This window comes from Polypterus senegalus, chromosome 3 (assembly GCF_016835505.1).
Source record: "Polypterus senegalus isolate Bchr_013 chromosome 3, ASM1683550v1, whole genome shotgun sequence".
Classification (NCBI taxonomy): Eukaryota; Metazoa; Chordata; class Cladistia; order Polypteriformes; family Polypteridae; genus Polypterus; species Polypterus senegalus.
In genome coordinates this window covers 79,111,352-79,124,572 of record NC_053156.1, presented here as the reverse complement: position 1 = coordinate 79,124,572, position 13,221 = coordinate 79,111,352, and the positions used below count along the sequence as shown (strand labels likewise).

The following is a 13,221-nucleotide window of genomic DNA, read 5'->3' as shown; positions in this document are numbered from 1 at the left end:
GACTACTCAGAAGCAAAAAACATGAAATATATTGATTTTGGTTATTGTTACTTAGAAAAAGACTGCTTGTTCATGAGTATATAAAATGTGGGACAACAAAGCATCAGAAGACAGCAGCACATTTGCTTGGCTAATTAATTCTTGGATTGTACCAGAATTATAGTACAAATATTTGTGCTGTGGAATAATCTAAATTCAATACTGACAGCATGCATTTGAGAAATGTCATGCTTTATGATTTTAGTATTCATTTTTGTATTTCATTGGATGGATGGATGTATTTTACATGCATCTGTGTATGTGAAAGCTGGTCGTGAAATGTGATATTTTTACAAATAAACCAGCAGAATCACTAGACTGGATGAAATTAAGACAAAAGGGTGTGTCCCAGGGAGACGAAATCACCATTTTGTTATTGCAAACATTTTGCTTAAAAACCATAGTGAACTGCTTTCTGCTTCAAGCTTTGCTGAGACAAACTATGATCTATAATTAAACTCTGAACTCTTTTCTACCTACTAATCTAGAACTTTACTCAAAGCTATTACAAACAGAGTAACACTATGAGAAAAATCTTGATTTTTTTTTGTATTTATGGACAATTTGTAATTAATTTAAATATTTTAATATAGAAATCATTTTCAACAATTATTGTGGAAAATAAATATATTAATAAATAAATAAAAATGAGGTAGATGTTCACATTTTGCAAACTGAAAATACACCAGTATCCTTCTTAGAAATGCAAATGCATATGTAAATATATATTACTGTCAATGAGAAAAGGTGCAAAATAAGAGAACTTCTTTCTGCGCATTTTATATTTTTCTTTGCAACAAATTAATTCATTTAAGAAACTCCACTTGTCTTCATCTATTTATTAATATACAGTACTTTGAATGTACTTGTGTGATCAACCTGGGGGTGACTGGTAACCTGGTTTGTTTCCCTCTTTGTGCATATTTATTGTTTGATTAACTGTTTAACTGTAGTTTAAAAAAAAAACAAAAAAAAAAACAAAACACTATTTTCATGTTTGAATATTGTTTTAAAATTTTAATTCAAATTAAACAATTTAATAGAAAAAAATCACTCAGCCTTACTTCTGAGTCAAGACAAACTTCCTCTGTCTTCTACCCTTGCCCTCCTGCACAGATGTTTCATTTGCTGTTATTCTTCAGCTTACATTTCATTAAAGAAAGTTTTCTTTAAACTTTTTGACTATGGAACACTGGTGTAATTTAGAACTTTACATCCAGACTTTCCTGTTATTCATTACGCATTTATATTTCCTATAATTTATTTCATTTATATTTTCTTCTGGTATTATTCGATATTAATAAATATTGCTTTGCTTACTTTGTCTGCTTATCCTGTGTGACTGAGGTAAATACAGGACACCTGGTATGGGTTCGCTGGTCCTTCTTAACTTCTTAGTGGCTAAGGAGGGAGGGAAACTCCTCCAACGGTGAGCAGCATGGGAAGGAGTAATGCACTACTGCTCAGTGACAAAAACAAAGGTATATCAGCCTCCAGTGCTCCAGAATCTAGGGGACACACATCTGGTTTGCTTAAGCCAAAGCTAGTGAGTCACTAAGTTGAGTACTGACGAGTGACAGGCTATGTGTGATGTGTGCTGTTTGATTTATGTTAGGTAGATTGCCCAGAGGGGACTGGGCGGTCTCGTGGTCTGGAACCCCTACAGATTTTATTTTTTTTTCTCCAGCATTTGGAGTTTTTTTTTTTTTCTGTCCACCCTGGCCATCGGACCTTACTTATTCTATGTTAATTAATGTTGACTTATGTTTATTTTTTATTGTGTCTTCTATTTTTCTATTCATTTTGTAAAGCACTTTGAGCTACATTTTTTTGTATGAAAATGTGCTATATAAATAAATGTTGATTGATTGATTGATTGATTTAGCTTAGGGTGCATCAGAGTAGACAATTTAAAGTGAACTTGTTGAGTCGTACTCATTCAATGATAGTACAGAGTGTTCTGTAGTCCATAGGCCCCGAGTTTGCGTCTGCTGCTATCTCAAGATAAACAGTTAGCTTAGGGGGCCATTGCCTTGAGCCAGCTGTGCAAGGGTAGCAAGGGAGAGAGTGAGAGAGAAAAAGAAACTGCTCCTATGAAAGAGGAACTCTCAAAGTATGAAACCCAATCCGATACTATAGTAAAGGGAGTGCTCCTTTAGTTCCACTGATCCAAAAGCCCTTAGTTAACACCTTGCTACTGTTTTAAAGAGGGAGAGTGGATAAGAGATGGAGGTGTTTCCTTGACTGAATTCCTCAAAATAAATGTGCACTGAATCAAAATAAGAAATGGAATGTGAACATGACATAAAGGAAACCATATGTTATACAGTATATTTATATCTATACATACATATATATATATATATATATATATATATATATATATATATATATATATATATATCAAATATGTCTGTCTGTATGTATGTCTATCTGCTTTTCACGAGAGAACTACTTAACAGATTTAGATTTTTTTCTATACAGTGATTTTCTTAAAACATTCCAGTTGATTTTGCGACTTCTCTCATTGTGCTAAGTATCATAGTTCGCTTGTGGTATCAATGCAAGAGTGAGGATGCGGACTGAAGGAAAGTGAATGTGCCCTCCTCAATCACATGCCAGCTTCCATTCGAGTAGGTCTACCTCTCGCCACGTGTTGGAGCGTACCTTGCCTCCTCTTAGCTAGCGATACCTGTTTGTTCAACAGACATTATCATCTACAGATTCTTAAGGAGTAACGTTTGACGTTTTTGAGTGAGATCAGAGCTACGTGTGTTTTAGAGGGTAGCTGCTGATTGCCAGAGATATCAAATACAGCAATAAGCACTAATCATTATGATATTACAACTTATTTCATTCTACTCTCCCAGTTATATTTCATTTTTTATAAACACAGATTAATTTCACCAATTTATATTAATTGAGGAAGTGTATTAAATTCTGGCATTTACATGGAGCAACGTACAAACAACCAAACCAAACATCTAAAACATTGTTTGGAGATTCTTCTTCCCACTAATTTTTGATCTGTCAACAGCAATGTCACCCACCAATGATAACTCTGCATTAACATTTTGCAGACCTCATGTGTGTGATGTCCTTTTACCTAAAGGAATAAAAGTGTCAGATAAATATGAAAGGTAATCTATACTTATGTACACTTATATTTACTTACAGTGTTCTTCTGACAAATGACATCCTGCAAAGAGAAAAATAAATAAACAATATATTAATGTGTAATCATGAAAAGGCACTCTGCCATGAATATAACAAAAACTTATTTCCACAAAGGTTTTTCAACATTTATTTATATTTGAATACTCCAAGATACTTCTGTAAAAAAAAAAAAAATATTAAAATATGCGGAGTGTTTCTGTATAATGTATCATGTAGCTGTTGGTTATGACTTCAATTCATTCTACAGTATGCACATGATATTAATGTATGATACTTTCACCAACAGAGGCCATCTGAAACAGCAAATGATATGGCTGCAATTTAGTTACATGGTTTTGGTTTTTAAGATGCATGCAGATGTGAGATGTGTTAAACATATGTATATGGAGATATAACAGCACATTCATTGATGTATGTTTAAATTCAGGACTGCTATTGATTTTAATGTCATTTTTGTTTAAAAAAAAAGTCACCACATATTACACTAGAAGCACTACAAATTTCCCTACTCTTTTTTTTCTGTGCAAATTAACAACCATCCAATTAACAACCTGTATAAAATATTTCCATAAATAAACTCATAGAGTCCAGAAAACGAACATTAATTTATTTTAATTTTAAGCCAATGTCCAATACATGAAAATTACAGTAACCTTAATGTCTTTTCAAATATAGAAGGCCATTTCTGGGATGTAGTATGTTCAGTGTGTGAAGAGCAGCACCACTTATACAAACCAATCTAACTAACTAACTGTCTCCTTGCTCGGCAGGTTACAGCAGCTCTGTGCCATTTATACATCCATTTATTTTTTAACCTGTTTAAACCAGTTGACTGCCACAAAGCAACCTTGGTCAGAGTGTTAGTCCACAGACACAGAGAGAATATGAGAACTCCACAAACTCGGGAGAAGACTACAAAAAGAATAGTCTTCTTATGTGGGCCAGGATTCAACCCAGCCTCCTTAGAGTTATGACGCTGCTGAGATAACAACTGTGTATTATATCAGGGAGTCTGTGTAACTAAATAAGGAAGGTGCGTACTCCATAATAGCAACATTTAAAAACAGAAGTGTCTAAAGAAAGAAGAAAATACCTGCAATGCTTGGACAGAGTCTGAGTTTGTATCACAGTAAAGAATCACATTGTTTGCCATGCTGAAGCTTTCACGAACTCCGAGGTGGTAGAACAGTGAAGGCTGCCGGAAAGCATCTGTCATTTCTACAACGGCAATATCTGGAAATGTGAAATAAAACATGACAGTCAAAAGGTTTTTATCTAATGTATATGGCTAACAAAAGAAAACCAGGCTACACTTTATAAAGTCTGCCTGACTTTCACTAATAAATATTTGTTGATTTAGGGTATAGTTTGATATATAAAACAGCATTTTGTTTTTTTTAAGGTAACAATATGAACAAGAACAACACCCAAGAAACAAATAAGGTGGCAAATCAAAACATATTATATGCAAATAAAATGGTTACAGATACAATGTATGAATAGGTATGATGAATTAGTAATTTCCCATATATAAACATGTGTTAATATAGACAATGTAACGCAGATAGTTTATGTTCTTAAATATATTTTATAAGGTAAATTAAAATATCTCAAAAAGGAAAAGCTTGTGTTTTGCTTTAAACAATAAAAAAATGAGGGGCCGTCCCTGGGCACCTAGTATTCTACCATACAGGCATCCGTTTCAAAATATCAGGAAGTGGGTTTCAAGCGAAACAAGATTATTACAAACATTATAAAAAATTATCAGAAACACACAGAAACAAGAAAAAGAAACAAGTTCAAAAACATATTTTACCTTACATTTTAAATAAATATTTTATACAGCAGCACTGCTTGGACCCAATCATAAATAAAGAAATAATGTCATCCCAATATGAAAATTCGTAACTTTATTACATTTTTAAGGTAACAGCTGATTACCAACCAGTAAAGGAAACAATGCACTTTGTCAGGATCCATACAGCACTTAAGTCCTCAAAGGTAATAAAACACAAAGTCAGGACTATCAGCTCCAATTCACCCTTTCTATGTTCTGGCTCTTTTATCCATTTCAGCATTACTAATAACAGACATCAAAAGATGCATGGCAGGAACCTTTCCTGGGAGGTTCTTGAACATCATATTGCCCCCTCTGAAAATGAGAGCATGCAAGTTCTGCACTGAATGTATACTCCACCTTGCATTAGTGTCACAGGTTCAAAAGCTAAAGTTCAGTAATTCTTTCAAGGCTCCAACAATATTTCACTTACATTTCATTTAAAAGCAAAAACAAAACATATAACAAAAATAATGATACTACAAGAATCCATCCATCCATCCATTATCCAACTCCTTATATCCTAACTACAGGGTCATGGGGGTCTGCTGGAGCCAATCCCAGCCAACACAGGGCGCAAGGCAGGAAACAAACCCCGGGCAGGGCACCAGCCTACCGCAGGGCATACACACCCACGCACCAAGCACACACTAGGGACAATTTAGGATCACCAATGCACCTAACCTGCATGTCTTTGGACTGTGGGAGGAAACCGGAGCACCCGGAGGAAACCCACGCAGACATGGGGAGAACATGCAAACTCCACGCAGATAGCATCATATTTAAGCAAAAACCTTGAATAATTTAGATGTCAAAATTACCCACTGAACCACCTTTCATTATATTCAGTTTGGTTCAGTTTTGGGCTTAAACACTATACTTCCATTTTGAAACTCACAGTAGATTATCCACACATGGAAAACATGCAAACTCCACGCAGTACTACTAGAATACTCTTCTTAATGGCTTATATCCTTTATAACATAAACAGGTTACATAAGCAGGTTCAGCAGGCTAAGCTCAGAGAGAGCTTTGGTCCAAACAGAGCGCTGTTACCAATAAATGCTCATTTGACTTTGTTGATCTTGCTTTCTGTGACATTGTTTTCTAGACAGGCACTGCATATCCAAAATGAAAACCAACCTGTTCTGTCAAGGCTTTTAAAAGTTCAGCCTAAATAATTATTTTACTTGGTGTATCTCTGGGTTTTGTCACTGGTTTCAAAAGTCCTTTTAATAGCACCTGCTTTTAAAATATGTTTGACTTTCTTGTTAGCTTCACCTGGTACCCATGTATGCTGCATTTTTTATTTGTAAAAGTAGTTTTTTTATTATAGTTGTATTGTGTGCTCTGTAAAGTGCCTTGTGATGCTACATGCTGTTAATAGCACTATACAGTATGAATTTAAGGTTCAATGATTCTGCACATAAATTACACATATCACCATTTTATCTAAGCAGTTCAATCTTAGAATTCAGTCAGAGCATTCTTTTTTTAACAAATGAATAGAGAACTCTCTTTAACACATTTAAGGTATGCTAGCAATTCACTGCATTAACAATTTGACATATCCTCTTTCTGAATCATAGAGAGATAAACCTTTCAAGACAAAAGCAGTCTAAAAGGAGAACACCACCCCAGGCAGATGCTATTTAGACACCCACATGCAAGGACAAGTCATCACTCAGTCAATCCGTCACAATGCCTGGAATGTGCTAAGAAATGATTATGAGCCCTGAGTCAGTGAACAAAACGAAAATTACAGTTAATGATGGGATGAAGCAACCCAAAATCAGCCGAACATCAGCTCTAGCTACAATACCAGAAAAAAAAGTAGTATGTGTTCAGTGTTGCTCTGCATTTGTAACTAAAACTATACCACATAAAGCACTTCAGAGTACGTAGTGCACTGATTTAGAGTGCTTTCTCCCAATACCATAGCTCTGTCGGTGGAGTTTCATGCTCTTTTAAAATTTTTTTGTCTTGCTGTTTGTTGGTTTCTAACTTGCACCTTATGTTGCTATGATAACCTAAAGTCGATCAAGTCCTGTATTGGAATAAGTTAGTTTAGAAAATAAATGACTAAGAAAATCGATCTATATAGTTAGTCTAGAAGACATTTTTAGCATTTTTGCACTGTGTACATTCTATGATTTACTTTTGACCTTCAGTCTGATTCAATCATTTTTGTTCCTGCCTCAAAAAGCTGATAATTTACGCAAATATCTAAAACTTTTTTTCATGACTAGAGTAGTAGCTAGAATCAGTACATGTTCCAATAGTTTTCAGCAAAGGTGAATCAAGAGAAGGACACCAGTCTGTTATAATGACAGTGTCTAATTTGGGAGTCACAACCTGGACAGCTGTGAGGCCACAGTACTAAACCTCTGCACCACTGCGCCATCCTGTATCGGGTGAGAATGGTCTTTTATGTGCAGTTGTAGTCAACAAAGTAAAGCTGTAAGTACTAAGCAGTCAAAACTATAAAAGTAATCACCTCTGAACTGGCCCAGATTGTGCTGATGTGTGTGAGTGAGTGAGTGTGGCCTGCAAAAAAGGCAAGAGTTCTGTGTTGAGCTAGGTGCTGTCTTGAATCCAGTGCTACCATGACAGATGATCAAGGATTGGAATAAGTTAGCTCCAATGGTTGTTGGAAAGGGTAAATGATTGATCATGTTAGAGAATTTTAAGATTCTAATACTGAGAGTAAATATTTGTCTATTACACATTTTGTAAGTATGTGGAATTTAAATCTTAAATATAAACAAAAATAATAGTTGACTCATGAAACTACAGAAGCACTAAACTTACTTGCCAGTCAGTTTTCTCCATGTAAACAGAGATTTTTTTTTACAAAAACAACAATATTAAAAAAATGAAGATGATCCACTTGCCATGCATTGTTGTTTTGGACATCCTCTGAATAAGATTGCAGAGACAAGAGAAAAGTAGATAAGCATTTTCCATGATTCATTTTATTAAAAATGAAGTGGACACTTGTTAATTCAAAAAAGGCTACATTCATTAAAAATAAGTCACACAAAAGCTAGAGTAATAAAAGAAAGAACACAGAGTACAAAAAAGGCAAAGTAAAGCAAAATACTGCTGCTTTCTCTGGGTTTACCCTTTAAAAGTTTCATCCCCATCTATCAGATGAAGTGGCTCTCTCATTACCTGTCACCTTAAGATGTACTTCCCTCTTATCTCAATCTCTTGGTTTTTGTCTTCTTCATCCCACAAATGAGCCCTTAGACAAAATCTACTCTCAGTTCCAGACTTAATATTCTACAGATGCAGATTTTACATTTACTTATTTGAGTGACGTCTTTATATAAGGTGACTTAAAACATTTATGATACAATTTCTTCAGTTGGAGTACAGGCAAGTGAAGTGACTTGCTCATGGTATTACAGTATCAGTAGCAGGATTTGAACCCACAACCTCAGTGATTGCAGTCCAAAGCCTTAATCACTACACCAAACTGCCTGCATTTGATCACATTTAATCACATCTGATTATTAAATGAGAGGATGTTTAATTGACTAAACTATATTTGATTTTAATGGCTTTTGCTTCAACTAAAGAAATACAAATGGTATAACAAAATGTGATTAAATCAAGAAGATATTAAATGATTTCACCAAATGAGGTGATGCTACTAATTGCACATGGTGTGAAAATGAACTTGGGCTTTGAGAACATGAACACAGTTGTGATCAATATAATGTACATTTTAGATATTTATTTTTTTTAAAAGAGGACAACCCAGCCACACAAACCAGTGTGTTTCTTCGTGCCGGTCCCAAGACCGGATAAATGGGGAGGGTTACGTCAGGAAGGGCATCCGGTGTAAAATTTTGCCAAATCAATATGCGGACAACAATACAAATTTCCATATCGGATCGATCGAGCCCCAGGCTAAGAATGACCGCCACCAATACAGTTAGCCAACAGGGTGCTGGCAGAAATTGGGCTACTTTGGCAGAAGAAGATGGGAGAAACAGAACAAGATACAGAGAACAGAAAGATATGGAAAAAGATGATCTGCTGTGGCGACCCCTAACGGGAGTAGCTGACAGAAGAAGAAGATTTTTTTAAAAGAGGAAAACATTGAAGTAGCATCAAAATGACAATAAACAAATGATGTGAGTGTGCTGAGGGGGTAATGCTCCAAGGTGCTTTCGAAGTCATGTGCTTTGCAGCGCCATATTAATGTCCCATTAGGAAGTTTCCCATTAAGAAGTTGTACTTAATAAATAATACAATGTGGCTTAGTTTTTCCATCTTTTACACCAGTTTATCTAATCACTTTTCTGCATGGACAGTTACTCTGAACTGTTTTTTCAAGCATTCTCCCATATATTCTCTAAAAGTCTCATATCAATTCTACTAACACAGTAAATGCATTGAGGCAATCCTATTTATGAACCTCAAGTGCCTGTATTATGGCTACTGCGTAATAGAAATTTTAAACATACATTGCAAAAATCTTATTTTTTCTTTTCTTATAAACAAAAGTGAAAAATGAGTGTCAGTATGTCCAGTTCTCATGTGTAGTTTTAATAGCTTTAAACTTGCCATTTTTAAAAGCCCCTTTAACATAACAAAAAACTACACAGTTCAACTCTATCGCATTTATGTAAAAAAAAAGAAAAAGAAAAAAGAAACATCTTAAAACAGTCAAATTATTCAAGTCCCACATCTTGTTCCTTGATAGCCCAGAACACTACAATCAAATCCTGCTTCACAAGGTATCAAGACTGGTCCAGTGATTTCTGCCAAACTCTCACAAGAATCCAGTCTGTTACTTTACTGCTCTTCTACCTGAACAATATATTATTCTTTACCCTACAACTTTGACATATTTAAATGTATTATTGTATGACTGGTCATTGAAATCATTTTAAAGAAAGTATATTAAAATTCAAGGTGTGAAGTCAGGAGCTTAGAATTTTCAGTCTATCTCACTTTTAATTAATTAGGTAAAACTGAATGCTGCTCTTAGGTGTCAGTATCTCATTAAGAATGACATTAGGCCACCTACTTTAACTGTTCTTAAATTGCAATGACTGCAGCAAACCTGAAGATAGAGAGACGTAACCAGAACGTAACCAAATGGAAAAAAAGATTTTCTGTTGCCTCGATTTTAGGTCCCTTTATGTCATATTTGTCAGTACCAGGTAAGGAAAGGGATAAGACACTTTGGGATCAAAGAGCAAAAACAATTTCTGTTTCTATATTGTCTACACAAATCACTAACTCCTCTTTCAAATTCCCTTTTTATATTTCAGTTATTCCAGCCTCATGATGATAATGTGCATTTTTGTTACCTGCTCCAACAGTCTAAGTATTTGCCTGTTAATGATTTCACATCTGTATGAATTTTTTCTGAACATTTAATTTTTTTTTCATGATATGTATTTACATGGTTTCTGAGGTCTTGAAAAGTGTACAATTCAGTTTCACCCTCATTTTCTACTTTTATTGTAATTTGGTATTAGTATGTTATATATTCATTATATTTTGAAAAGCTTGTGATGTTATCTTTTTTTTTTAAATAGATGCCTCCATGTTCAGCTAAATTTGCTTTGACACTGGTAGCTTTACCTAAGGGGCATGTCCTGGAAGACACGGCACATGACATCATCAAAAATATAGTTACGTCTTCCTAATTGTTCAAGTTTGTGAATAACCTCTCTAAACACATTTCTTGCTGTTTAGTTACTTTGAACTTCACAAAGTCAGGAATCTCTTTGTATCAATACATTTTCGCTTAAAGTACTGGTGTTTATGATATTTATATTATTGACCTCAGCTAGTCTACTGGTTTAGATTTAGTCCTTCATCTTCTTAAAATTGCTTATTGGGCCTGCAAGTTTTCACCTTTGGCACAACATTATCCAGTTCTGATGAATGCTAAAATCTTTTCTAATTATTTTTAATGTACACTGACTGCATCCCATCCCAGTGACTGTCTCAGTAGCCACTTTAATTGTCTAGTCTTTAATTCCTTCCTTCTTTAGTCATAATGATTTAATACCAACAATTTTTCCTAACGAAAAAGGCTGTGGATTTGCTATAAACATGCATTTTTATCACATCTCCTTACCATTTTATTTTAAAAATAACCACATAAAGTCTACATTGTTGCCTAAAATATATATGTATTGAAAGACTTTTTCAGTAACTGTAGAAGCAGAGTGCAAAATGATACAATGACCTCTTTCTGTATATACCAGTATTTCTGGGAGCAAAAAGGAAATGCATTCAATGAAAAAAAAAAAATAAGGATATGGCACGTCCTCAATGAAATGCTTAATAACAGCATGTAGTAAAATAAAGAATATCGTGCTTGGGAATACTGTGACATTTAGATATTTTGTTTTATGTAAAAATAAAGTAGAAGAAAAACTTAATTCCACTTAATATATGTAAGGAAATAAAAGAAGTTCATTGTCGCAAATGTCAAAACGACAGATTAATAAATAGGTAAAAAAGAACACAACAATGTGTATCATATTACAGCAGGAATTGTAATTATTGTAGTCAAATAGCACTTAATTGTTTTTGGCATTTAGTACATTGCAAAACTGTTTGCTGTTGTTATCATTTATAAGATCTAAGTCAACTGAAAACTATGCATTGGCAGCATGTGAAAAAGGTCTTTGAACCTTTTGTCATCTGGTCACCAAGATAATTACAGAGTTGACATCAAAGTACAAATGACACACTAAGTGATTCTAGGAACAAAAACAGCCTACAAGAATCATCATGCAGTCTTACGAACAAACTGGGGGAGTTTTGAAAATGACTTAGCTTAGAACTTTAAGAACTTCGACAAGTCTCTGACATTTCTGCATTTGCCACATCGTACTCACTATAGACTCTCTGATTGCTATGATTTCAATGAACTAAACAGATAATTTTTTACCATTTGTCATTAAAACACATGTGAAACACACATAAAACACTATGAAAATGGCAAATCAATGGATAACTCCTCAAACCCTCACCCATCTCAGAGCAGCCTTCCTGCTCCAATGCACAACGGCATGCCTCCCTGCTTTGCCACAATCCCTTGGAGTCTCCAGCACATTTGTGATAATATATATGATCAAACAGCATTCCCCTTAGTAAATCAAGCTAGATGTGATATGTACAGTACATTGTATTGAAGAGTTTTAGGTTGGCTATTCGGTAGTTGAAATCTCGCTAATAAACAACTGGGCAAAAGATGGTTAAAAACTTTCATTTACTTTGTGTACTGAGATTAACAAAATGCTGGTACTGTAGCGACTAAAACATGGGTAAGAAAAAGAATGGACATGACTAAAAATTAATTTTGCTTAAACAACTATGAATGAATGAATGCATGGAGTTTTTACACACAGTAGGTCTAGAAATGTATACTGAGTAACAGGCAGGCTAAAATCAGCTAATTAATAGCTGTATATTGATGTTGTCCTCTAGGAAATTTCTTCTAGGCTACAAATATTTTGCTGTTGTGCCAGGAATGTGATGATGAGTTTGTCTTGAGATACTAAGGAAAGACTCACCCCGAGGTAATTTACAACAATGGTGGAAGACAACACAATTGTTTTCATTATCACACCTGGTTGAGTCCATGTATAATCATATTTAGTCTGTTCTGAAGGATAAACTGGATATTAGGTATATGTATTCGATGCAAATAGACAATACTGTATATAATGTATTCACTACATACAAACAGCATATAGTATTACTATATTACATCCATCCATCCATCCAACCTGCTACATCCTAACTACAGGGTCACGGGGGTCCGCTGGAGCCAATCCCAGCCAACACAGGGTGCAAGGCAGGAAACAAACCCCGGGCAGGGCGCCCGCCCACCGCAGGGCACGCACACACACACCCACACACCAAGCACACACTAGGGACAATTTAGAATCGCCAATGCACCTAACCTGTATGTCTTTGAACTGTGGGAGGAAACCGGAGTAAACCCATGCAGACACGTTGAGAACATGCAAACTCCACGCAGGGAGGACCCGGGAAGCAAACCCGGGTCTCCTAACTGCGAGGCAGCAGCACTACCCACTGCGCCACCGTGCCGCCCTACTATAATAAATATGTATAGAAATTGTACATACATTCAAAAGGGCATCATAGTGGCACAGTGGTTG

The 13,221-nt window shown here is 35.1% G+C and overlaps 1 protein-coding gene across 1 annotated transcript in view; it reads right to left on the bottom strand.

Moving 5' to 3' along the window:
- The window catches only part of map3k5 (mitogen-activated protein kinase kinase kinase 5), a 188,436-nt gene that overhangs the window by 81,677 nt on the left and 93,538 nt on the right, over positions 1-13,221 (bottom strand). Inside the window, exons 2-3 of the mRNA XM_039747501.1 lie at positions 4,310-4,449; positions 3,215-3,238 (exon numbers count right to left, since the gene is read on the bottom strand). Of these exons, the coding sequence (XP_039603435.1) occupies positions 3,215-3,238; positions 4,310-4,449 (164 nt within the window). The remainder of the gene's footprint in view (positions 1-3,214; positions 3,239-4,309; positions 4,450-13,221) is intronic.